This window comes from Chlorocebus sabaeus, chromosome 20 (assembly GCF_047675955.1).
Source record: "Chlorocebus sabaeus isolate Y175 chromosome 20, mChlSab1.0.hap1, whole genome shotgun sequence".
Taxonomy (NCBI): Eukaryota; Metazoa; Chordata; class Mammalia; order Primates; family Cercopithecidae; genus Chlorocebus; species Chlorocebus sabaeus.
In genome coordinates, this window is record NC_132923.1 from 126,393,199 (window position 1) to 126,420,777 (window position 27,579).

The 27,579-nt window shown below is 48.1% G+C and overlaps 1 protein-coding gene across 1 annotated transcript; it reads right to left on the reverse strand.

The window, feature by feature from the left end:
* Nucleotides 1–6,177: 6,177 nt before the first annotated feature.
* On the reverse strand, nucleotides 6,178–27,367 carry PGD (phosphogluconate dehydrogenase). The gene is made up of 13 exons (XM_037985045.2): nucleotides 27,245–27,367; nucleotides 26,670–26,745; nucleotides 25,811–25,990; nucleotides 23,516–23,581; nucleotides 22,421–22,539; nucleotides 18,308–18,377; nucleotides 14,977–15,111; nucleotides 12,967–13,156; nucleotides 8,851–8,981; nucleotides 8,459–8,592; nucleotides 7,361–7,460; nucleotides 6,782–6,904; nucleotides 6,178–6,693 (listed from the first exon to the last, which is right to left on the reverse strand). The coding sequence occupies exons 1-13, from the start codon at nucleotides 27,250–27,252 to the stop codon at nucleotides 6,574–6,576; spliced, it is 1,452 nt and encodes a 483-aa protein (XP_037840973.1). The 5' UTR covers nucleotides 27,253–27,367; the 3' UTR covers nucleotides 6,178–6,573.
* Between the last annotated feature and the right edge of the window lie 212 nt (nucleotides 27,368–27,579).

Consider the following 27,579-nt stretch of genomic DNA (forward strand, 5'->3'; position numbering starts at 1 on the left):
CACCCAGGTCACTGCTGCACCCCAGAGCCTAATTCAGCACCTAGCACAGCGCTGAGCACCACTCTCCGCGAAACACATGTGTGCATAGGTGTGTGCATAGGGTGTTCCAGTCGAGTGTAAAGGATGCATAGCCCACGATTTACAGATCATGTAACGCAGTACACATTATCAAGAGCTCCAAGCACCTGTACCTCAGGTGTATCTTGCAAAATCCACCATCAACTTTATCATTCTATCACCAACAATAGCGTCACAAAGTCAGACTACAATGAATGAACGCCCCGTGACCTCATTCAGTGAGTGGAACAGGAACTGCCTTGTTGCCATCGACAGGAGTATAATTCTGACACGAGTGTTACTGCTTTTCCTTTATGTTAACAATGAAGTGAAACCATCAAACCCAATTTTGGCTTGTTTTCTGAGAGGCAGGGGTCTCGCTGTGCCACCCAGGCTGGAGTGCAGTGGCACGACCAAGGCTCGCTGTAACCTCCACCTCCTGGGCTCAGGTGATCCTCCCACTCCAGCCTCCCAAGTAGCTGGGACACAAGCCCGCATCAGCGCACCTGGCTAATTTTTATTTTTGGTGGAGACCAGGTCTCACTATGTTGCCCAGGCTGGTATCAAACTCCTGGCTTCAAACAATCATCCCACCTCAGCCTCCCAAAGTGCTGGAATTACAGGTGTGAGCCACCATGCCCTGCCTGTATTTCTAGGTTTTTGTTTTGTTTCATTATTTTTTGTTTATTGCTTATATTTCTGTATTCTGCATTTGTCACAAGCAGGTGCTACTTTTAGAATGGAAGGAAATCTCATAAAGCCATTCCTGTCTTCCTTTCTCATAGACATCCCTCAAGTTCCCTAAGCTTGCCGAGGGCTGAAACCCAGATCAAAGCTTTTTGGAGCAATCAGCCTTCTGAGGACTTTCCTCTGCATCTGCTCCGTGGGTGGCATCTGGAAATGACAGGCATTTCTCGCCTCTGTCCACTGCTCCCTGTGGGCATCCCAGTCTACCTGGACAGTCCTCCAGCCCAAGCAGAGGAGGCCTCTGATGGATTTCCCTAGTGGGCAGCGTGGGGCTGGGCAGGGCAGACCATCCAGGGTGAGCCCAAACCTGCAGCAGGAGAAAAGGCCGGGCGCTGGTTGGTGAGCACCACTCTAGAGCACACCATGGCTGCAGAGCCCAGCTCCCTCCCTCGAACCTGGTGACCCCAAGCAAGTCACAGGACCTGGCCAAACTTCATGTCCGTCATTTATCAATTGGGGACAGTAGTTCCAACCTCACCAGGCAGGTGTGAGGTTTTGAACAATTGCCTCCCATAAGAGCTAAAGAAATAGTAACAGTTCATCCCAGGCAGTTCCTGTGCTTTGTACCTGTGTGTTCCCTCATTTTAAAGCAGTTGCTTCCCAGGATTAAAGAACATTATTCCAGTGACATATGTGCAATACAGAGGCACTTCAGAGTCTCAGAGGCCAGGAGCGGTGGCTTATACCTGTAATTCCTGCACTTTGGGAGGCCAAGGTGGGTAGATCACTTGTGGTCAGGAGTTCGAGACCAGCCTGGCCAACATGATGAAACCCCGTCTCTACCAAAAAATACAAAAATTAGCCGGACATAGTGGCACATGCTTGTAATCCCAGCACTTGGGAGGCTAAGGCAGGAGGATTGCTTGAACCCAGGAGGTGAAGGTTGCAGTGAGCTGAGATCGCATCATTGCACTCCAGCCTGGGTGACAGAGCAAGACTCTGTGTCAAAAAAAAAAAAGGGTCTGAGAAATAGGTTGAGGACTGAGGTATTCATTACAGAAAATGGAGCTGGGTGTGGTGGTTCAAGCCTGTAATCCCAACACTTAGGGGGACCAAGGCAGGAGGATCACTTGAGCCCAGTTCAAGGCTACAGTGAGCCATGATTGCACCACTGCGTTCCAGCCTGGGTGACAGAGGGAGACACTGTCTCTAAAAAAAATAATAATAATGAAAAAAGCATATACTAATATTTGGTTGAAACACTTTCTTGCTGAAGAAGTAGCCCTATAATCTGACCACTAGGTGTCAGTGTTGCACTACAGCGTGAAACAAGGCCAGGGATGCCCGCTGGCAATGTTGCTGTGACACTGAGCACTTTGCACCTGTCCTCGCTCTAGGCACTCATTTAATATCTCATCTGCCCTCAAAAGTAGGTGCTGTTAGCCCCATTTTACATGAGGAAACGGGTGAAAGAACTCTGCCTGAGGCTAAACTACCGGGAAGTGGTAGAGCCAAGATTTGATTATGAGCAAGCTGGTTTCTGAGCTTCCGCTTTATCCACTGCCCTCACCATAAATAAGACAAAGACCTTTGTGGGTTTCTTTCATCCTTTTCATCTGCTATTAAATATTAAGTTTAATAGCAATTATTTATTTTTCTTAAAATTGCACTGTAATTGGCCGGGCGCGGTGGCTCACTCATGCCTGTTAATCCCAGCACTTTGGGAAACCGAGGCAGGTGGATCACCTGAGGTCAGGAGTTCGAGACCAGCCTGACCAAAATGGAGAAACCCCGTCTCTACAAAAATGCAAAAAGAAAAAAGCCGGGAGTGGTGCTGCATGTCTGTAATCCCAACTACTGGGGAGGCTGAGGCAGGAGAATCGCTTGAACCTGGGAGACGATGGTTGCGGTGAGCTGAGATCGTACATTGCACTCCAGCCTGGGCAACAAGAGCGAAACTCCATCTCAAAAAAAAAAAAAAAAAAACTGCACTGTAAAATGTCAATACAAAAATCAATCTTGGCCAGGCGTGGTGGCTCACGCCTGTATTCCCAGCACTTTGGGAGGCTGAGGTGGGCAGATCACCTGAGGTCAGGAGTTTGTGACCAGCCTGGCCAACATGGTGAAACCCCGTCTCTACTAAAAATACAAAAATTAGCCAGGCATGGTGGCGTGCGCCTGTAATCTCAGCTCTCGGGAGGCTGAGGCAAGAGAATCGCTTGCCTGGGAGGCGGAGGTTGTAGTGAGCTGAGACTGACCTGTCGGTGTGCACATTTCATCTTTCCACCTCCTTCCACACTCAGAATTGTCTGGCAAGCTCCCTTCAGGAGGCAGGTAATAAACAGTGAACCTTACACGGTGCTCACTGTGTGGCCGGCTCTGGTGCAAGTGCCTTGTGTTTCATCCTGAAGATGGCTCTGTGAGGGGTGTTATCATCATCCCTTTTATATAGATGAGAAGATACACACAGAGGTCAACTAACTTGTGAAGTAAGACTGAATTTGTGGCGGAGCCAAGGTTGGAGCCCAGGCCCAGGCATGGTGGTTCCTGCCTGTGGTCTCAGCACTTGGGAGGCTGAGGCCGGAGGATCGCTTGAGCCCAGGAGTTGATCAGCCTGGGCAACATAGGGAGAGCCCATCTCTACAAAAAGTTTAGAAATTAGCCAGGCGTGGCGGTGTGCACACAGAGTCCCAGCTAGCCAGGAGGCTGAGTTAGGAGGATCACCTGAGCCCGGGAGGTTGAGGCTGCAATGAGCCGTGATAGTGCCACTGCACTCCAGCCTGGGCCACAGAACGAGACCTTGTCTCAAAAAAAAGAGAAATGCAGAACATGGGGCTGCACCCCACGAAGAGCCATTTTCAGGATTCTGCTGAATCAGAATCTGTATTTTTTCAAATCTCAGTGGGGTGGTGGGGTGGGAGTGGGGGAGTTGCAAGCAGGTTAGGTTGAGAAGCTCTGACCTTTCTTAACCTCTACACCTGCTGTGTAGCACACAGAGGCACCCCCACCAGAAACCTTTTGAAGACTGGGGTGCAAAGCAAATTCATCACTGGTGCTAAGAAGTAACATCTGGTTTCTGTCTGTAGAAACACCACTGCTGGCCGGGCGCCGTGGCTCATGCCTGAAATCCCAGCACTTTGGGAGGCCGAGGTGGGTGCAGCATCACTTGAGCCCAGGAGTTCGAGACCAGCCTAGGCAACATGGCCAGACCTTGTCTCTACAAAAAATACAAAACATGAGTGGGACGTGGTGGCACATGCCTGTAGACCCAGCTACTTGGGAGGCTGAGACAGGAGGACCACCTGAATTCGGGGAGTTCAAAGTTGCAGTGAGCAGTGATTGAATCACTGCACTCCAGCCTGGGCAAGAGCAAGACCCAGTTTAAAAAACCCACCACTGCTCCAGGGGTCCAGGGGTCCAGGGGTCAGGCACACTCAATGGTAGTAATTGCTGCCAACTTTTTTTTTTTTTTTTTTGAGACAGTTTTGCTTTATCACCTAGGCTGGAGTACAGTGGTGTGATCATGGGTCTCTGCAACCTGGATCTCCTGGGCTCAAGCGATCCTCGCACCTCAGCCTGCCAGGTGACTGGGATCATAGGTGTGCACCACTGCGCCCAGCTAATTTTTATTTTTTGTAGAGATGGGGGTCTCACTGTGTTGCCCAGGCTGGTCTCAAACTCCTGGACTTAAGCAGTCCTCCCACCTCAGCCTTCCAAAGTGCTGGGATTACAGGTGTGAGCCACTGCACCCAGCCTTGCTGCCACTTCTGTAGGTATTTACTATGTGCCAGGCACCGTTCTATTTTCCCTTGGTGAAACCCCAGAATAGCCTCAAGGACACAGGTGCTATTATTTCCCATTTTATAAATGAGAAAACTGAGAACACAGCAGATAGTAAATAATTTCCCCAAAGTCTAATAGCTAGTAAGCAAAGAGGGCTGAATTTGAAACCAAACTCCACCACTCACAGCTTTTTGGAAGGTAAGTGGAAAGGGGCTGAGTGGATTCCCTTCTGATCATTACCATTTCAAACATCATGGGCCCTTTGACACTTAGTCTCTGACCTCCTGCTGTTCTCTCTCCCTTCCAGCAGCGTCCATCCATCACCCTCAGAGCCAGATCAAAAGATCCCCACTGAGCAGTGCCTTTCACAACCCTTAAAGAACAATCCCGGCTACTGGGCTTCTCTTAATCATACAGGGAGGGCAGTAGGGGTGAGTGGGGGCTGATCTAGCGAAGAACTCACATCTAGGCTGAGTTTAAAAAGTTGGTAGCGGGCACGGTGGCTCCTGCCTGTAATCCCAGCACCTTGGGAGGTCGAGGCAGGAGGATCGCTTGAGCCCAGGAGTTTGACATCAGCCTGGGCATTGTAGCAACACCACATCTCTAAACAAAATTTTAAAATATGGTGACTCACACCTGTAATCCCAATACTTTGGGAGGCCCAGGCAGGCGGATCACGAGGTCAGGAGACCGAGACCATCATGGCTAACACGGTGAAACCCCGTCTCTACTAAAAATACAAAAAAATTATCTGGGCGAGGTGGCGGGCGCCTGTAGTCCCAGCTACTCGGGAGGCTTAGGCGGGAGAATGGCGTGAACCCAGGAGGTGGAGCTTGCAGTGAGCCGAGATCGCACCACTGGACTCCAGCCTGGGAGGCAGAGCAAGACTATCTCAAAAAAAAAAAAAAAAAAAAAATTTTTTTTTAAGTTGGTGATTTAATGAAAACTGTCTCCTTCACATTAGCCCTAAGAGGTGAGAGGTCATACTGTAGACACCAGCTGTTGAGGCACAGCTCCGCTTAGGCAACTCTTAGGACTTTCTTAGCACTCCAGGGAAATCATCATGAAGTCAAACCGTGCCAGGGAAACAGTTACATTGGCCCCAGGCCACACAACCATATCAGTATGCTGGCAGGGTTTATTTTTTCTGAGTAAATAAGATACAGGTGAAAAGCCTAGTTGAAGGAGCAGGCTTAGATTGTTCAAAATCCCACGCTGAATCCCTGGGCCTGACTTAAAGCACGTAGAGACAGGTGTGGGAAAGGAAATCAATCAGACCAAGCTGAGCCATTCATTAAAGCGTAATTCTCTAGAAAGTTTATTATGAAGTATTTGATATACAAAAAGGCATAAAGAATGTCACGCACAGCTTGCCAGGAGCAAAAAAAAAAAAAAAAAAAAAAAGACGAAAGAAAAAGCACGTTCCAGTGAACATCCACGTACCCACTGCCCAACTGGAGAAAGAGAACACGCCCAGTGTATTACAGCCTCTGGTGCGCCCTCCCCGCCTGCCTCCTCCGAGTGAAGCATGATCCTAAACGTGGTGTTTCTTGTTGTTATTGTCTTTGTTTTTAAAGAAAAAATCTTTCTGCCAATGGGGATAATGGCTCCATGCGGCCGAGGCGAGACTAAGAATCTGGAGAAAGAGCATCAGTCTGATGTAGCTTTTATTGAGTAAAGGGAAAAGGGAATTCAGCCGCATGATAGAGGTTCCAGTGGATCCGAGTGCACAAACATCCTTCCAGACTGCGTGATGGGAACCGCACCAGCACATGGGGCTGGCGGAAGCCACTGCTGCAAGGAGATGGTTCCCACTCTCACGCACATGAGCAGCTCCTGCTCAGTCCCCAGAGGCAAGGGCAGAGGGCACGGTGGCTCTCACAGAGCTACTTTACAAATAAACTGTGTGTCTTCCTCAGGAGTCTCTAACAACACTTTAAAAAAAGATCTGAACAGAAAATAGGGCAAAGGGCCAGGTGGCAGTGCCATGAGGCACATGGAATGTCCTGGTCTGTGGAATCGTGGAGGGTGACAGGAGCAGCACGATCAGGCATTGTATGACGAGGATGACACACTGCCACCGTGGCCTGTCCAGTTGGTGTGGATAAACTGCCCTGGTTTGGCCAACAGTTCGTAGGTGTGAGCCCCGAAGTAATCCCGCTGAGCCTAGGAAACGAGAGTAGGTTGGTCAGGACAGTCCATGGCACACGTCCCCCAGCGGCCAGCCAGGTTAACCCCTGCTCCACAGGCTTACCTGGATGAGGTTGGCTGGAAGCATCTCATGTCTGTACCCATCATAGAAGGAGAGGGCGGTAGTAAAACAGGGCATGGGAATGCCAGCCTGGACCCCAGTGCTGACTGCTCGCCGCCAGGAGTCCTGAGCACAAAACGCATGGCCAGAGCTTAGTGATCTGCCCCTGGTGACGCTGACAGATTTTTATTCACATCAATGTGGGTAAATGAAAAACTGATGGTGAGGCCAGGCACGGTGGTGCATGCCTGTAATCCCAGCACTTTGGGAGGCTGAGGCAGGTGGATCACGAGGTCAGGAGTTCAACACAAGCCTGACCAACATGGTGAAACTCCATCTCTAGTAAAAATACAAAAAAAAAAAAAAATTAGCCGGGAATGGTGGCATGCCTGTAATCCCAGCTACTTAGGAGGCTGAGGCAGGAGAATCACTTGAACCCAGGAGGTGGAGATTGCAGGGCCACTGCACTCCAGCCTGGGAGACAGAGCAAGACTCCGTCTCAAAAAAACAAACAAACAAAAAAACACAACTGATGGCCCCAGGGAGGTAGAGTAACCATGGCGCCAGCTCTAGGCTACGTACCTGGCAGTTTTCAACAGCTGACTTAAAGAAGTCGTCCAGTAGGAGGTTCTGAAGTTCCGGGTTTCGATCAAATGCGTCCTTTATCTTTCCTAGGAATACACTGAAATAATCGAGGAGGGAAAAAAGCAATGAATCTTTTTTTTTTTTTTGACAGAGTCCCACTCTGTCACCAGGCTGGAATGCAGTGGCATGATCTCGGCTCACTGCAACCTCTGCCTCCCAGGTTCAAGTGATTCTCCTGCTTCAGCCTCCCAAGTAGCTGGGATTACAGGTACGCACCACTACGCCCAGCTAATTTTTGTACTTTTTGTAAAGATGGGGTTTCACCGTGTTAGACCGGATGGTCTCAATCTCCTGACCTTGTGATCCGCCTGCCTCAGCCTCCCAAAGTGCTGGGATTACAGGCGTGAGCCACCGCACCAGGCCGAAAGCAATGAATCTTAACTCTAACAGGGAAGTAAGTTGGAAGCCGATGTATACCCTAGTGAAGTGCAAAGTTACATTTCTTATCTCTTCGAGCTAGCTGTTAACCCTTTTCCTGTTTAGATAAAAAGCGCAGCTCCCTGCCAGCGCTCATTTAATTTTACTTAAACACGCTTTTTGAGGTTGAAGCAAATCTGACTGATTTTCAATGTGAAAATAAAATATAAAAACTATTCTTGGAGTTATTTCTAAAGAGAACTAATATTAGAATCATCTGAATCACCAGAATCATCTATTTCAGAAAAATCAGATTCATCAAATTAATCTTCAGCCAGCATGAGAATGATGTAACGTCATGTGTAGGAATGCTACATTTTCTATGATTTGACATTTCCAATGAAAATACACAGCAAAAGTCCCAAGAGGCAAGGCCAGAGGGCATGACAGTTCTCACAGAACTACTTAAAAAAAAGGTGTAATGTGGACAATCTAGGTAGAGCAACTGAGGTACAGTGAAGAAGGGAGCCACGAAATCTAACCCTATCTTGCTGCCTGTGTCAGTGATGGGGCTAATTGCCCACCCCTGGAAACTGCTCAAGCTAAGTGTCCTAAGGTCGCACTTCTGCACAGCAGCATGAATCCTTCCCGTCGGACCCTGGGCTGCCTCTCACTTACCTTCTGATGATGCAGCCCCCTCTCCACATGAGGGCGATGCCACCATAATTGAGGGTCCAGCCAAACTCGGTAGCTGCCTGCCTTAGCAGCATAAAGCCTTGAGCATAAGAGATGATCTTGGAAGCGTAGAGGGCCTGAAGAGTGACACAGAGACCTGTTAGGATTGCCATTAGGAGAGTGACCGCCTCATGTCTACCAGTCTTATTCTCATCAGCAGTGGAGATCCCAGAAGGGACAAGATTCTAGGAAAAAGCTGTAAGTCAAGATCCAAGTGAAGGTTGAACTTCATTCCACCTGGCATCCCGTGGCCTCGCGTGTTCTCCCACAACAATCCCCACCCCCACTGCCTTCCACGGGACCAACAAAGACCACTGCCAGGGACTGTGTCCCACCTTCCGAATGTCCTCCAGGAATGATTTCTTATCACCATCAAACTGGAACTTCTGGGGACCCTTCAGCTTTTTGCTAGCTTGAATTCTCTCATCCTTCAGAGATGATAAGCACCGAGCAAAGACAGCTTCTCCTACAAGGGGGGATCGGGAAGAGGAAACAGATTACTGTCAGGCTTCTGAGCCCAAGCTAAGCCATCATATCCCTGTGACCTGCACGAATACATCCAGATGGCCTGAAGCAAGTGAAGAATCACAAAAGAAGTGAAAATGGCCGGTTCCTGCCTTCACTGATGACATTCCACCATTGTGATTTGTTCCTGCCCCACCGTAACGGAATGATTAACCCTTGTGAAATTCCTTCTCCTGGCTCAGAAGCTCCCCCACTGAGCACCTTGTGACCCCCGCCCCTGCCTTTAAGAGAAAAACCCCCTTTGACTGTAATTCTCCACTACCCACCCAAATCCTATAAAACGGCCCCACCACTCTCCCTTCGCTGACTCTTTTCAGACTCAGCCCACCTGCATCCAGGTGATTAAAAAGTTCTATTGCTCACACAAAGCCTGTTTGGTGGTCTTTTCACACGGGCGTGCATGAAAATTACCAAAGTTCACATAGCAACCAGATGAAAGATGGAGCAGGAAAGTCTGTTTATACAAAGCGCTGAAACTTTCAACCTTAGGCCACAAAAGTTGACATGGATCGGAAGGAACTTTTATAAGAAGCTCTAAACAGTTAATTTGATAACCAAAACTCCAAGACAATCTTCCAATATAAATAAATACGAGTATCCAACCACAAAGATTAACGTGACATTCAAAAGGGAGTTTTGAGGGAAAATGAAGAGATGAAAACCATTGTTATGGCTGTGCGTGGTGGCTCACACCTGTAATCCCAGCACATTGGGAGGCTGAGGTGGGAGGATCACTTGAGCCCAGGAGTTCAAGGCTACAGTGAGCCATGATCCCACCACTGCTCTCCAGGCTGGGCAAGAGTGAGACCCTGTCTCTAAAACCAGGAAAATAAAATAAAAACCACTGCTATGTAGAATACTCAGTGTTGGTCCATGAGTAAAATTTCAAATTCAATTTAGAGGACCTTAATTTTTTTTTTTTTTTTTTTGAAGATTTTACATTGAGAAGTCACATTTACAGACAGCTCTCAAAAAAAGTTAGGTTTTTTTATATTTTACGGTTTTCAGTATAGCTGTAGTCATTAAAGTTTCACCACTTTACTTCATTTGAATTAAAAAGTCAATGTAGTACTTTAATATTAAGACATTTAGTATTTTCAGAAAGTATGCCTTATAAAAGACTACTTGCTCAACTGACAATTTATTGTTAGAATCTATGACTCTTCAGCCACTTTTCCCCCACAGACAAAATGAAGTAAAGTCTCGGGGAACTAACAGAGGACTGTATTTCTCAGGAAAGAGGAGCAGCTATGTGAGATTGCTAACCCTATTCAAAACACACGAAAGCAGCTACCTCTCTCCTGGCCCAAATGCACACACAGTATGACTTAGCATTTCTAGAAGGAAGCTTTGTAAGATGACTGGTGCAACGGGTGATGAGGCAAACCCTTCCTGTTACAGGGGGAAGAGGGCAGCTGGAAGACTTCCCTGTTAGTTCACAAATAATGATGGCTCTCAGCCAGGGGGTGGGCCCAGCCACCCTGGGCGAAGGGGTATATGGATCCACAGGAGGAGAGTAGGAGCTCCTGGACCTCTCTTGTGGTGTCAGGAGAGCCACAGCCCAGTGAGGGTGGCCCGGGGGATCCCTCACTCAGTGTCCTCTGCTCCCAGACTTGGCTGGGCCAAGCCTGGCCAGTCCCACCTCTGGCCACTGGTCAGCCCTGCGGGAAGTGAGATGCAGGGATCTACACAGACCACCTGTGTAGACGCTGCTGCCCAGTGTTGAAAGTGTTATCTGGGCTGCCCCCCAGCCATCCCCACATACCCCTCCCCTTCTGGCCCCGGCTCTCATCCACATATACTTGAGTCCGTGCTCCTAGCTATCGGCCCCTCCCTCCTCACCTATGTTATGGCTCAGATCTGCTAAAAGCAGTCAACTTCCTCCTACACAGCACCAAACTGTAGAAACCACCGACTTCCCTCCTTACTCTGCCTTACACCACAGTTCATCAATAAGGCGAGGCACAATAAACAGGGAGGTCAAAAGGTGAGAAGAGTCTAGGGAGAGAAAGGCAACCTGTATCTAGAGGAGCAAACAGGAAAAATTCTGTTTCATTTTATTATTTTTGAGGTGGAGTCTCACTCTGTCGCCCAGGCTGGAGTGCAGTGGTGCCATCTCGGCTCGTTGCAAATTCCGCCTCCCGGGTTCAAGTGATTCTCCTGCCTCAGCCTCCTGACTGGCTGGGATTATAGGTGCGCAACACCACGCCCACCTAATTTTTGTATTTTTAGTAGAGATGGGGTTTCACCATGTTGGTCAGGCTGGTCTCAAACTCCTGACCTCGTGATCCACCCACCTCAGCCTCCCAAAGTGCTGGGATTACAGGCGTGAGCCACAGTGCCTGGCCCAATTCTGTTTAATATAGTGAGAACATTCTGCCAGAAGCAAAGATCAGCCTTTCATTAACCACGAGAGGCATCTTTCATTCTCCCTTTTCATTCCTGCCAGAAGTCTATGTATTTTACTCTTAAAGAACCAACTTTGCCGGGCACGGTGAATCATGCCTGCAATCCCAGCACTTTGGGAAGCCGAGGCAGGCAGATCCCCTGAGGTTAGTTCGAGACCAGCCTGACCAATATGGTGAAACCCCATCTCCACTAATAATATACAAAAATTAGCCAGGCATGGTAGCGCATGCCTGTAATCCCAGCTACTCGGGAGGCTGAGGCAGGAGAATCACTTGAACCTGAGAGGCGGAGGTTGCAGTGAGCCAAGATCGTGCCACTGAACTCCAGCCTGGGCGACAAAGCAAGACTCTGTCTCAAAAAACAAACATATACACACAAAAAAACCAAACCCCCCCACCCACTGCCAAGATTTTGATACTGTTAATCCCCTCTTGTTTTCTGTTTATTTATTTTATTTCCTTATCTTTCTGAGTTTGATGCTTAGCTCATTAATGTAAGATAAAAACAAGTGGGCAGGATACAGACCAACTTCAGGATAGTGGCTTTCTTCTAAAAGAGGAAGGGGAAGGAACTTAGCAAAACAACAAGGACTCAAATGGATAGGTAATTTTTATTTTTTTAATATCTGGGGGGAAAAAAGGAAAATTTTAATAATTTCTGAGTACATAAGCCTATGTTATTCATAAACTTTTTTTGGCAGGGGGATGGAGTGTCATTCTGATGCCCAGGCTGGAGTGCAGTGGCACGATTTCTGCTCACTGCAACCTCTGCCTCCTGGGTTCAAGGGATTCTCATGCCTCAACCTACTGAGTAGCTGGGATTATAGGCACCTGCCACCATGCCTGGCTAATTTTTCTTTTTTTCTGAGATAGCGTCTCGCTCTGTCGCCTAGGCTGGAGTGCAGTGGTGCCATCTCGGCTCACTGCAACCTCTGCCTCCTGGGTTCAAGTGATTCTCCTGCCTCAGCCTCCCGAGTAGCTGGGACTACAGGCGCCTGCCACCACACCCAGCTAATTTTTTGTATTTTTAATAGAGACGGGGTTTCATCGTGTTAGCCAGGATGGTCTCAATCTCCTGACCTTGTGATCCACCTGCCTCGGTCTCCCAAAGTGCTGAGATTACAGGCGTGAACCACTGTGCCTGACCCTGTTATTGATGAACTTTTCTATGAAAAATTTCACTGAAGTTACCTGCCTCATAAATAAGATCTTAGATCACTGACTACAATTACATACTAATGCTAAAATATTCCAAAGATAAAACTGGATACGAAGGACAGTCACTTCTGAATTTACCTCACCATTTGTATGAATAAGATAAGAACTACAAAGAAGAGAATCAAAAGCAGTATCAGCCTCTCTCACACTGTCAGTTTCTTCAACACAAGAAAGAGCAAAAGGCACTCTGAAAGCTGAAGAGGGCTGAAGAGATTCTCTAAAGACCAGTCTGTATCAGTCCTCCAGATATCAAGATCAGAATAGTGGACGAAAGGGCCCAAGTGAAAAGCATAACATTACCAATGAGGGTGACGGGTACGCCGTACTCCAGGGCGGAGATGGCGGTCCACTTCCCCGTGCCCTTCTGCCCCGCGCTGTCCCTGATCTTTGGCAGCAGGTGTTTGCCATCGGTGTCTTGGAACTTGAGTATATTGGCTGTGATTTCAATCAGGAATGAGTCTAGCTCTGTCTTATTCCAATCCTCAAAGGCCTACGTGCAAAACACAGGAGAGAACCATGTTAGAGGAATGAGGGCCGTGCAAGGAAGCCCCTTGTCCAATGTCCATGCTGACCAATGCTCATGGTTGCCAGCAGGCTCTGCTCGCATCTGCCTGGGGACTTCTGCTCCTGCTGGTTGAGTTTTATGCTAACCCAGAGTCAGCTGTGTTTGTTCTGAACCTGGTTATGCTGAATTTCTGGCCACCAGAAGTGTTGTCTCCTCAGGCCAAGGGCTCCTCACTTCACTTATGTCTCTGTGCGGTCGCCTCCCCAGAAGCCTTCTGCAATCACCCGATCTCGTCCCACTTTACTCTTCACTCTCACAGTCATCGCTAACTAGTTTGATATTGTTTGTTTATTTCTCTCTGTCTTCCCAGCTCCGGGAGGGCAGGCACTTTGCTTTCTTCACTAGTATATCCCCAGCATTTAGAATCATGCCTGGCATATAGTAAAGCACTCATGTGTTTGCTAAGCAAACACATTAAATATTATATACACCAATTAAAAATGAACACAAAAAGAAAAGCGCTTTTTCTGTGAAAGAAAACTAAGGTAATGTTTCAGAACAATTAACAGCAAGCCAGTGGAACAAACAATAGTCAAAATAAGTGAGGATGACACGAATAAAAAACTAGGAGGAAATCAACAAAAAACCTGGAAAGCTTCTATCCTGTATGCCTTGCTAGTGTCTGTAAAATCATTTCCCGGCCGGGCGCGGTGGCTCAAGCCTGTAATCCCAGCACTTTGGGAGGCCGAGACGGGCGGATCACGAGGTCAGGAGATCGAGACCATCCTGACTAACCGGTGAAACCCCGTCTCTACTAAAAAAAATACCAAAAACTAGCCGGGCGAGGTGGCGGGCGCCTGTAGTCCCAGCTACTCGGGAGGCTGAGGCAGGAGAATGGCGTGAACCCGGGAGGCGGAGCTTGCAGTAAGCCAAGATCGTGCCACTGCACTCCAGCCTGGGCGACAGAGCGAGACCCCGTCTCAAAAAAAAAAAAAAAAAAAAAAAATCATTTCCCATTGGAAATAACTGAAACTAGAAATTCTAGATGGTAAGACATGACTAGAAAGCTCATCAGCCAACCATACTTAACGAGAAGGCCTTGGCCCTACAAAAAATGATGGGTGAATGAAGGTCCTCTCCTGTGTTTTCAGTTAAAATCTGTGTTTACCTCATGATAAAGATACATTCATCTAAAGTATTTAGGGAAAACAAAAGTATGGATACCTGCAGTTTACTTTGAATGTATCCAAAAACTGAGATGAAATTAGTGGGGGGTGGACAGACACTGATAAGGCTCGTACAGGAAGCTGTGGGCGGGAGAAAGGAGGCGGTGTGCGTCCAGGTGTTCACTGTAAAACTCTCAACTTCTGTGCTGCATGTTTGGATGTTTTCATAATAAAATGTTGGCGGAAATGCTTTGGCGCCCCTACTTGGACTGACTTTTTGGATTAACTATCAAAATGCCAACCCCAACTGGATGAGAAAAGAAAGCTGCTGCTGCACCTGCCATGTGGGACAACTGTGGAGTAAATGAGACAGGTATGTGGAGTGACACAGTGCCTGACACCAGGTCAGTTACGCTAAACGGTGGCGATGATAACCACCCAGACTCTGTGGAGACTTTCTGCTTAGTGACTAACTAGCATAGTGTATAGCCCTATTACTAACAGTTTCCCTTAAATTAGGCTGAATCCATGCAGGCCACCAGAATAGCCAAGGGGATAGGAATGAAGAAAAGATTCAGCGTCCATGGCAAAGTGAGCACTCCCTGCAGAATGGACACAGAGGCAGTGCCGGGGTCTCACCTGGGCCATCTCGTCCTGCGCCATGCCCAGCACGTCTTTCATCAGGTGGTATGCCTCACAGATCAGCTGCATGTCCCCATACTCTATCCCGTTGTGCACCATCTTTACGAAGTGGCCTGCTCCCTCATCTCCCACCTGTCAGGACAAGCACCAAGAGGCCTTCAGAGAGACAGGCGACACACCAGAGAAGTCCACATCAGCTTTGACGCCAACGTCCCTGGCAAGGCTACCTCTCCACACAAAAAATAACAAGTATAAAATGAATATAGTATTTTTGATACAAGAATCATATAGCAATTCAATACAAGCTTCAATCCAGAACAGTATTATTTAACACTAATTCTAGACTCATTCTTCTCAAGGTTCCTCAAAGTCCCTGAATTCACTCTCAATACCTATGGCTCTCTAGCCTGTATTTTCTAGTCTTTCTCATCATTCAAAGCAACTCCCCGCCTTCCCAGCCCCTACCCATAGGAAAAAAAGTCCTCTTTTTTCCCAAAGTTACCACTTTTCTAGCAACTAGAGGTTAAAATATACTGGCTAATTAAATCACTTTTGTTTTTTCAAAATATAAATGTAGTTGTTTCTAATGGCTACCGAAAAGTAAAATGACCCTAGATCCAAGGTTTCAACCTTGTAAGCCCAGAAAGGAATCCTTCCAAGGCCCCATCATTGACCAGATCTTTATTGATAAGCTGGCAAGATATATAAGATCAGAATACCAGCTTATGAATGTAGGATGAAAACCTTAACTATGGATCTTCATGGTTACAAATGTTAGTCTGGTCAACAGAGTCTGTCCCTACAGACAAGCAACTGGGAAGCCAGATTATCTGAAAATTATTTAGTTATCAAGGAACTGGAACGAAGGGAGTGATGAGAGCCAAACAGTTCATGGCATCAGGCTCTCAGTCATCTACACCCAGCTCCATGACAGGGAGCCGCCTGCCCAGGAGGCCAGGTGTTTGGATGACATGGGCAGTCTCTCTCCTGGTTGTCAGCACCTGGACCAATACAACTGACGCTTACATCAGGACTCCACTGTCCATGTTTCTCTTTTTTTTGAGACGGAGTCTCACTCTGTTGCCCAGGCTGGAGTGTGGAGTGTGGCAGTGTGATCTTGGCTCACCACAACCTCTGCCTCCTGGGTTCACGCAATTCTAACGCCTCAGCCTCCCGATGAGCTGGGATTACAGGAGCACACCACCACACTCGGCTAATTCTTGTATTTTTGTAGAGGTGGGGTTTCACCATGTTGGCCAGGCTGGTCTCAAACTGCTGACCTCAGGTGATCCACCCACCTCAGTCTCTCACAGTGCTGGGATTCCAGGCAGGAGCCACCACGCCTGGCCTTGTCCATGTTTCTATTGCTGCCCCCGCCGACTTCTGATTTTGACACTCTGGTCATGCAGTAACATGGCTACTAATATCTTACTTTACCTTACCCTTCCTGCCACTTCAGCCATGAACTAAGGAGCACCTGCTTGATCAACACACGTAGAAGCAAGGACAGTGCTTCTCTTCATGACTTTGTCCTAAGTGTGTGTATATAAAAAGAAATTGCAGGCTGCGTGCGATGGCTCACACCTATAATCCCAACACTTTGGGAGGCCGAGGTGGCCAATTACTTGAAGTCAGGAGTTCAAGACCAGCCTGGGCAACATGGTGAAACCCCATCTCTACCAAAAATACACATGCCTATCATCCCAGCTACACTGGAGGCTGAGGCCTAAGAATCACTTGAACCTGGGAGGCGGAAGTTGCAGTGAGCTGAGATTACGCCACTGCACTCCAGCCTGGATGACAGAGCAAGACTCTGTTTCAAAAAAAAAAAAAAAGAAGAAGTTGCTACCACTCGCTTTTACTGCAGTGATCTTTTTGTTTTTGTTTGAGAGACAGGGTCTCACTCTGTTACCCAGGCTGGAGTGCAGTGGTATGATCACTGCTCACTGCAGTCTTGACTCCTGGTCTCAAGGGATCCTCCCAAAATGCTGGATCACAAGCATGAGCCACTGCGCCCGGCCTTTTACCACGGTCATCTACTGTCAGGGAACAGAAGTCCCTTTCCAATCCTTCATACTAATGAGAAGATTACTCAGCCCTTTACGTCAGTCTCAGCACCAGCCTCTTTCTACCCTAAGCAGATTCTGACTGAGCTCAATGGCCAACCACTGGTGAAAAGGTAAGGACAGGTGAGCTGCTGTAGCCAAAGCCACCAAGCACTGGCAGGCCTAGGAGGGAGGCTTCCTGGATTCCTCAGAGACCTGAGTCCTTGTTTCAACCTCACTGTTCATCTCATATAAAATAAAATTGAAAATTAGCATTAAAATTGCTGATATAGAATTAAAGGGAATCAGGAGCTAAAGAGAGCTTGGAGATCATGTAGTCCAACCCCGTATCTTATAGATAAGGAAACTGAGGTCCATGAAGGGACATGGCTTGCCTGATGTCACAGTTAACAGAAAGCCAGAATTGACACTCGGGTTTCCTAAGCCTATTTTTTTCCTTCCACAGCATGGGTTGAACTACAAATGAGATAAAGTTTACTTTAACAGCAACATGAGGCCGGGCATGGTGGCTCATCCCTGTAACCTCAGCACTTTGGGAGGCCAAGGCAGGCAGATGACTTGAGAGTACAGGAGTTCGAGACCAGCCTGGGCGACATGGTGAAACCCCATCTCTACAAAAATTGGAAAGGCGTGGTGGCATGCACCTGCAGTCCCAGCTACTCAGGAGATTGAGGTAGGACGATCACTTGAGCCTGGGAGGCGGAGGTTGCAGTGAGCCGAGATGGTGCCACTGCACTATGAACTAGGCTAGGACTCCTTCCCATTCAGTAAGGGTCCAAGTCCACAAGTGACTTTGTTCAAGCACAGAATGCCTGAATCCCACAGTATAGGAAGGGGAATTTTTCACATTCATGGCCAGGACATTTGACACGGCAACAGTATATTCAGTCCTCTTCCTTTCACCCATGCAAGCAAACGCCACTTTTGATTCTGACATTCTTTCCTTTGGCCGTGAAATAATATGGCTCAAAAAAAAATCTTACTTCACTTCATCCTAATCCTTTTTAAGGGATCCATCTTTTAGATGAATTACAGAAGGCTGCTTTTAATATCAACCTCAAGGCTATGAACAGTCAGTTAAGATACAAAGATGTGAACAGCAGGCATGCATTCTAGGTGTTGGCTATGCTAGCAATCAAAGATTGAGACATTTATGTCACCAAGCTAACCACTAGGAGACCATGGTGGCCTTTCTCTGTGCACTTCATCACTTAGACATGCTCGTGTTGCCAACTGGCTTTAAAGAGTAGCCCAGAACTTGCCCAGTCACAGCAGGGTTCTCCAGTTCCTACTTTTGCAGCAATGCCTTGGAAGATGGTCTTGATGTGGGGCCTGTGGAAAGAAACAGTGCAGTTCAGCTAATGAGAAGAGATAGGCTGAGAGCCCAATTACATACCCATAGACACCAACCCCCATCTTTTCCGTTTTTTTTTTTTTTTTTTTTTTTGAGACAGGGTGTCTTTTTGTCACCCAGGCTGGAGTGCAGTGGTATGATCTCAGCTTGCTGCAGCCTCCTCAACCTCCCAGGTTCAAGTGATCTTCCTGCTTCAGCCCTCTAAGTAGCTGAGACTACAGGTATATGACACCACGCCCAGCTAATTTTTTTGGATTTTGTAGAGATGGGGTTTTGCCATGTTGCCCAGATTGGTCTCAAACTCCTGAGCTCAAGTGATCCACCCACCATGGATACCCAAAGTGCTAGGATTACAGGCATAAGCCACCACCGCACCAGGCCCATCTTTTTGTTTCTAATGGGAGGTGGAAGTGCCCACAAAAAGATAATGAATGGGCCGGGCACAGTGGCTCACGCCTGTAATCCCAGCACTTTGGGAGGCTGAGGCGGGCGGATCACGAGGTCAGGAGATCGAGACCATCCTGGCTAACATGGTGAAACCCCGTCTCTACCAAAAACACAAAAAATTAGCCGGGTATTGTGACAGATGCCTGTAGTCCCAGCTACTCAGCAGGAGAATGCAGTGAACCTGGGATGTGGAGGTTGCAGTGAGTCGAGATGGCACCACTGCACTCCAGCCTGGGCGACAGATCGAGACTCCGTCTCAAAAAAAAAAAAAAAAAAAAAAAAAACAACATAATGAATGTGCTAAGTTCTCAAGCTAAACTTCAGACCCTTGACTAAAACTGGCACCCTTCTCCAGATCCTGGTGGACTCTCAAAGCAGAGACTGGACTATCAGACTGAGACGACAGAAAGGCTGAGCAGAAGCATCACCAAAGCACCAGAAGAAATGTCTTCTTAGAGACAGGGTCTCACTCTGTTGCCCAGGCTGGACTGCAGTGGTGCAATCACGGCTCCCTGCAGCCTCAAACTCCTGGACTTAGATGATCCTCCTGCCTCAGCCTCCCAAGTAGGTGGGGCTACAGGTGTGTGCCATCACAGTCAGCTAATTTTTTGTAGGGACAGGATCTTGCTATGTTGCCCAGGTTGGTGTTGAGCTCCTGGCCTCAAGCAATCCTCACACTTCAGCTTCCCAAAGTGCTGGGACCATAGGCATGAGCAACCATGCCTGGCAAATTTTTTGTTATTGTTGCAGAGACGGAGTCTCCCTATGTTGATGTGGCTGGTCTTGAACTCCTGGGCTCCAGCACTCCTTCCACTTCAGCCTCGAGTCACTGAGATGACAGGCATGAGCCATCACACCTGGCTCAGAAACTTCTATTGCAGCAGCAGCAGATGGTATGATTTCAAACAGCAAGCAATACCAAAGTTCCTTTAGAGATCCTCTTTTAATTTTTTCCCTTTTCTTGATTTCTCCTTATAATGGCTTTTAAAAAGTGAAGAGACCCTCTTTTACTTGTCTGGATGTGTGCTGCCAGGCACAGAATGGTTCTGAACATTTGGATTAAGAACCAGACAGCGTTTTTGAGAGCTACATTACTATTCAGAGAAAGGCCGCTGTTCACTCCTTCCACAGCTCAGCACGGGGATATATTACTCCTGAGGCTTTCCCTCGCTGTTCTGCTCCCTATTGGCCAGTCAGGGCTTCCTCACAAAAAGTTCTTGGTGCAGACATGAAATCTTACAGGGTTGCAAAGTTAACATTTAGGATTAGGGATGAAGACAGCTACACTGGAAACTGCAGAGCTTTACTGAACTTTTACAGTGTCCTTCAGGTAAAGGTGCCATTTGTACTTCTGCCAGCACAGTATGAGGAAAGAGAACTGATGGAAACAACTGGAGCACTCCGTATGTCAAATACTTTTATGTGCATTGTCTGTTGGTTGCCCTTCTAACTGTTCACTGTGCAGGTGCTTTGAGGTATTTTCAAACCTTTTTTTTCTTAAGAAACAGGGTCCCACTATGTCGTCCAGGCTGGCCTTGAACACCTGGTCTCAAGCACTTCTGACATCTCAGTCTCCTGAATAGCTGGCACTACAGGTGCAAGCCACTGCACACACAGCTGTTTAAACTTTTGAGAAGCAGGAAGGTCTCTCTACTACTGTGTTTTATTAATAACACACTGAAGAGAATCCCCAGACTCATTCACCAGAAAGGTAATTTAAAGAATCATTTTTTCTTTTTTACTAAGACCGAGTCTCACTCTGTCACCCATGATGGAGTGCAGTAGTGTTATCTCAGCTCACTGCAACCTCCGCCTCCCAGGTTCAAGTGATTCTCATGCCTTACCCTCCCGGGTAGCTGGGATTACAGGGGCCCCCCACCATGCCCGGCTAATTTTTGTATTATTAGTAGAGACAGGGTTTCACGATGTTGGCCAGGCTGGTCTTGAACTCCTGACCTCAACTGATCCTCCCGTCTTAGTCTCCCAAAGTGCTGGGATTACAGGCATGAGCCACCGTGCCCAGGCTTAAAGAATCATATTGCAGGCCAGGCGTGGTGGCTCACGCCTGTAATCCCAGCACTTTGGGAGGCTGGGGCAAGCGGATTACCCACAATTATATATATACATATACATATACACACACGCACACACACACATATATATATAATTATTATTTTTTTGCTTTGTTTTCTTTTTGAGACTGAGTCTTGCTCTGTCGCCAGGGTGAAGTGCAGTGGCGCAATCTCAGCTCACTAACCTCTGCCTCCTAGGTTCGAGCAATTCTCCTGCCTCAGCCTCCCAAGTAGCTGGGACTACAGGTGCACGCCACCATGCCCGGCTAATTTTTGTATTTTAAGTAGAGACGGGGTTTCACCATGTTGGCCAGGATCGTCTAGGTCTCCTGACCTGGTGATCTGCCCGCCTCAGCCTCCCAAAGTGCTGGGATTACAGGCGTGAGCCAGCATGCCGGGCCAATTTATATGTTTTAATTAAAAAATTTTCTGTTGGCCAGGCGTGGTGGCTCACGCCTGTAATCCCAGCACTTTGGGAGGCCGAGGCGGGCGGATCACGAGGTCAGGAGATCAAGACCATCCTGGCTAACATGGCGAAATCCCATCACTACCGAAAATACAAAAAGTTAGCCGGGCGTGGTAGTGGGCGCCTGTAGTCCCAGCTACTCAGAAGGCTGAGGCAGCAGAATGGCATGAACCCGGGAGGTGGAGCTTGCAGTGAGCCGAGATCGCGCCACTGCACTCCAGGCTGGGCAACAGAGTGAGACTCCAAAAAAAAAAAAAAAAAAATTTTTTTTTTTTTTTTTTTTTTTGTAGAAACAAGATCTCTCTATGTTGTCCAGGCTAGTCTTCAACTCCTGGGCTCAAATGATCCTCCCACCTCAGCTTCCCAAAGTGCTGGGATTATAGGCATGGGCCACTATGCCCAGCCTGTTACTCATGATTATTACATAAAGTTACTTTTGGGCTACATATCAGCAAAAAGAGGCAGACCTTATTCCTACATCTGGACATTGCACAGAACAGTATCTAAACTGCTTCCTTAAAGCCTGTTTAGAGGCCGAGCATGGTGGCTCACACCTGTAATCCCTGCACTTTGGGAGGCCAAGGCAGGCAGATCGCCTAAGGTCAGGAGTTCGAGACCACCCAGGGTAACATGGTGAAACCCTGTCTCTACTAAAAGGCAAAAAATTAACCGGGCATGGTGGCATGAGCCTGCAGTCCCAGTTACTTGGGAGGCTGAGGAATAAGAATTGCTTGAGCCCAGGAGACGGGGGTTGCAGTGAGCTAAGATCTCACCACTGCACTCCTGCCTGGGCAAGAAAAAAGAAAGCCTATTTAGAACTTCAGGTATCAGTCTTGATAGAAATAACAGAAGAAAAAAGGCAAAAGAGGATTGTGCACATATATTATATCAAAGCGATAAAAGAAATTGCCGGCATCTCCTAGGTCTCACCCTCAGGGCACCACAGAGATCAGGGTGGCAGAACTGCTCCTGGCTTATTTGTTCTCAAAGTGTAGCGCCCTTGTACAGAGATGGATACAGTGCTGATGGCACTCACCATGCTTCTTTATTCCCTCCTGGCATGAGCGATGGGCCATACCGGGCCCCTTCCTCTCCACCACTGACCCCGCTCCCCACAAATAAAATTCCCTTGGCCTTGAGGTCTCGGCACCGTCTCTGAAGGACAGAAAAATAATTTCATTATGCTTCCATGTTTCATTATGCTCCCAAAACATGTTTCCCTTATAACTGAGAGGAAGTATAAGATAGGTATGGAGAGCCTACATTTGACAGGAAATGACCCAAGAATCTAGGAATAACTGATGACTCAGAAAAGTTAATCCCCTATGTGTAGAAGTTAAAACAAAACAACACAACTATGGACATTCAAGATACATACCTCTTCCCCAAAGTGAAATAATTAAGCCAAACACACATTGGCATTTTACTGGAAAAGACCTTGAATAAGACTCAATTAAGAGTAGGTTTAATACAACTTAATGCCACTCAGTACTTCAGAGCACACAGGACTTCCCTCAGCGTTTGATACTATTAGAGGAGTGGTTCTAAACCAGTTAGAGACTGACATATCATGGATTACTTGGAAGGGGAAGGGGAGGAGTTAAAACATAATTCTCGGCCCACTGTATCTGAGTATTCATCCTCTGAGATGAATGTGTGACTGAGATTCTCACCCACCAAGTGTGTCTTTCTTTTTTTTTCAGATGGAGTCTCACTCTGTTGCCCAGGCTGGAGTGCAGTGGCACGAACTCGGCTCACTGCACCTTCTGCCTCCTGGGTTCAAGCAATTCTCCTGCCTCAGCCTTCCTAGTAGCGTGCCACCATGCCAGGCTAATGTTTTGTATTTTTAGTAGAGACGGGTTTTCACCGTGTTAGCCAGGATGGTCTCGATCTCTCGACCTCGTGGTCCACCCACCTCGGCCTCCCAAAGGGCTGGGATTACAGGCATGAGCCACCGTGCCCAGCCCCCAAGTGTCTTAACAGAAAAAAAGGCTGAGAACTATTATATCAGTAGCAATCTCACAAAAATCAGTACCACAGGGCAGTTCACCCTACTGTCACATATGCAATGCTGATACTTTTTTTTTAATGTTCTCAGAACCTGGGAGAATCTGGACTGAAGAACACTTACTGTGGTGTCCCTATATTCAGAATTTCCTCCATCAATGATGATGTCACCAGTGTCCAACAATGGTACCTGTAACCAGACACCAGCATTAAGACGGACCAGAAATGAAACATACCTTGGCAAATTAAAACAAAAATTTATTCCAAATAAACATAGTCTAAAAAGAGTCTCATTCTGTTGCCCAGCTTGAAATGCAGAAATGCGAACATGGCTCACTGAAACCCTGAACTCCTGCAGTCGTGTGAATATGACTCATTGCAACTTTGAACTCCTTGAACCACAATGCCCAGCTAGTTTAAAAATTTTTTTTGTAGAGATGGAGTCTCACCACATTGCCCAGGCTGGTCTCAAACTCCTGGGCTCAAAATCAAAAGATCCTCCTGGCTTGGCAGGGGGCCAATGCACCCAGCCTATCTAATCTTCAATAATCCTCTCTGTGGCTAGAGTTGGACTCTATTTAAAAGTTTAGGGCTGACCGGGCTCAATGGCTCACACCTGTAATCCCAACACTTTGGGTGGTTGAGGCAGGCCAATCGCTTGAGCCCAGGAGTTTGAGACCAGCCTGGACACCATAGCAAGACCCCGTTTCTATTTTTAAGTAAGTAAATAGATTAAACACTAACTATAATGTCTGTGTCTAGAAGACAGTGGGGATTCAGTAAATACATATCAAATGTTTTAGTGTATGAATGAATGATTTTATGACCACAGTTCAGAGATCAGGAAGAGACAGAGCCTTGAACATGAATATCTACCTACAGCACACCAACCAGGCTGGGCTTTATTATTTATTACTCAATCTTCCCCCTACAAGGCTCCAGTTAACATTACTTACTATTTTCCTATACTGAAGAATAATCTACCATTTTTCAGTTTTCTCTGTCTAAAACTGAGCACAGGTAGCTTGCCACACAAAAAATTTACTATGTCCTTTTCTTAAACTCAGTGTTCTTCCTTTCTAGGTCATTTGTTTGAAAAACAGTGGCATACTGGTTACTAATCCTTCTTCCTGTGGAAACAACCTCACCGTTGATGCCACTCCTCTAGAAAAGGAATCACTCCTCTAGAAAAGGAGTCACTCCTCTAAAAAAGGAGTCACTCCTCTAGAAAAGGAATGCTCAGCATCCCCTGAGGTATCACTGCACTGCTTACAGCAAAACATTTCTTCTAAATGGGTAGTGCCTGGGTTTTTTCAGAGCTGTTACTACAGAATTATTTTGGGGTATCTAAATACATTATTTTCACTGGTTCCCCTACATTTTTTTTTTCCCAAAAAAGATACACCTGCTAAAGCCAATAAATTGTTTGGTACAAAAATAAGCATCCAGTTCCCTAGGATTCCCTAAGAAGATCTTGATTTTATTTTCATTTTTTTTGAGACAGAGTCTCTCTCTGTTGCCCAGACTGGAGTGGCACGATCTCAGGTCACTGTAACCTCTGCCTCCCAGGTTCAAGTGATTCTCATTCTTCAGCCTTCCGAGTAACTGGGATTACAGGTGTACACCCCAACACCCAGCTAATTTTTATATTTTTAGTAGAGATGGGGTTTCACCATGCTGGCCAGGCTGGTCTTGAACCTGGGGTCACAAGCTTGCACCACCATACCCAGCTAATTTTGTTTATTTTATGTAAAGACAGGGTTTCACCATGTTGCCCAGGCTGGTCTCGAACTCCTGGGCTCAAGTGATCCATCTGAACCAGCCTCCCAAAGTGCTGGGATTACAGGCCTGAGCCACTGTGCCCTGCCTTAATGAATTTTTATTGAAATGTCTGTTAGTATTCTCAGAATTACTACCACCAAAGCACAAAGTTATTTCATAAGTGCCGATCAAGTTAACCAACACTGGCCGGGCGCGGTGGCTCAAGCCTGTAATCCCAGCACTTTGGGAGGCCGAGATGGGCGGATCACGAGGTCAGGAGATCGAGACCATCCTGGCTAACACGGTGAAACCCCGTCTCTACTAAAAACACAAAAAACTAGCCGGGCGAAGTGGCGGGCGCCTGTAGTCCCAGCTACTCAGGAGGCTGAGGCAGGAGAATGGCGTATACCCGGGAGGCGGAGCTTGCAGTGAGCTGAGATCCGGCCACTGCACTCCAGCGCGGGCGACAGAGCAAGACTCCGTCTCCAAAAAAAAAAAAAAAAAAAAAAAGTTAACCAACACTGCGACAGTTAAGCAATTATTTGGTCAGAATTTTGCAGAAATTGGAAAAAAAAAAATCTCTGGAGTTAACAGGAGAAAGGAAGAAACCAAAACCAGCTGTTATCGTGGTAGCAGCTGAGAGCAGAGCTGGCCTCACCAATTTTTCGATGAAATCATCCACAGCTTGCCCAGCCTTCACAAGGAGGATGATCCGCCGGGGCTTCTTCAGCTTGGAGACCATCTCTTTCAGGGACTGAGCACCCACCACTTTGGTTCCCTTTGCCTCATTGGCCAAGAAATCATCAACTTTGGAGACAGTCCTATTAAAAGCACAGACCTAGAAGGACAAAAGGCCTGAGTAGGAGATCCAGGACACATAAGACCTTCAGACTGTGGCCCAAGTAACAATGACCTTTCCATTCAGCCCAAGTTCTGGGGAGGTCAGATCTGCCTTTGCCTTTTCCTCCCCAAGCTGTGGGAGGCTCACTGTAAAGTTATGTCACCTCAGTAGAATGAAACTGGCAGAAAACCGAGGCGAAGACCAACTACCCCCGGCGTATCAGGTAGAATCCACAACCAAGCTGTTAGGACTCAAAATCAAATCCAGGAACCGGCTGGTTCAACAGGCTCTGTCTGTTGCTACTGATCATCCTGGCGTCTAAGCCACTTTAGCATTTAGAAGAAAAATTTTCACTCTCCCCAGATCTCATCAGGCAATCAGGTTAGAGCTCTACACAGCCAGCAGGGGTTCTCCTCCCGCACCCTTCGTCTCTACTAGACACTAATCCGTTCATTCGGGCTGTGAACCTCACGGACCCACAGGCACACTCCGCCGGACTAAGGTCGAGATCGGCCCGCACAAGCCTACAGGGTGCTTCTCCTTTCCATACAAAAAGACATGAGCAGCAACAGAGTGCATTCGCAAAGCACGGCCAGGAGACACGTGAGCTCCCAGACCCATCGCCGGCCTCTTAGCCCGGGAACCAAAGAGAAGACAATGCGCCCGCGCGGCTTACCACAAAGCCATGGTCATTCATGTTCAGAATTAAGTTCTGGCCCATGACGGCCAATCCGATCAGCGCGATGTCAGCTCTGGAGGGGCAGAAAGAGAACAAAGGAAAGAGTCAGCGCCGCTCGACGCGCTGAAACCCAGGAGCCCGGTCCTTCCCCGTTTGGCCGTGAGTGGGAGTTTGCACTTTCCTCCGCGCCTCTGGGGCCCCCCGAAGCCGGGCGCGCAAGCTGCAGAGCCTCCGCCGGGCAGGCGGCCCCCAGCCCCGCCCTCGCGCCCGGCTCCGGCTGGCACGCGTCCCGCAGGTGTCCCTGCAGACTCGGCGAGGCCTGGCCGCGCCTCCTCCCTGGCCGTCGAAGGGACCCGCCCCGCCCCGAGCCGGCGCGGCCAAGAGAAGGGGGCCGGGCCCGCAGGGAAAGAGCTCCGGGCCCGAGACGCCGCAGGACGAGGGTCCCAGAACCCCAAATGAGCTCAGGCGACCTCCAGGATGGGAGGCGTCGGAGAGAACGAGGGAGATCTCGACCCCCAAAAAGTTCCCCGCCCGCTGAGGCCGAGCCCAGCTGCGCCTGGCGAGTCACTCACTGGGCCATGGCGGCGGACAGAGCAGAACCGAAGAGCGGGGAAGCGCGGAGAGCGAGTGAGTGAGAGACCCGCTGCGGCTCCCTCCAGAGGCTGCGGCGCTCACGCCCGGCTTTTCGGCGCCGGCCAATCGAATAGAAGGGGTGGAGCTGTGAGCCACGCCATTGGCTCTCTCCGACGCCTGTTAGACCATCCGAGGCAAACGTGCCCGCCCACTCCCGGGGGCCGGATCAGTAGAGCGCCGAGCACCTAGATTGACGTGGCCCCGGCGAGGGTCGGGGCTCCCCGCCCACGCGCAGAGTTTTCCGCTCCTCCCACCTGCACCTCGGTCCTGCAAG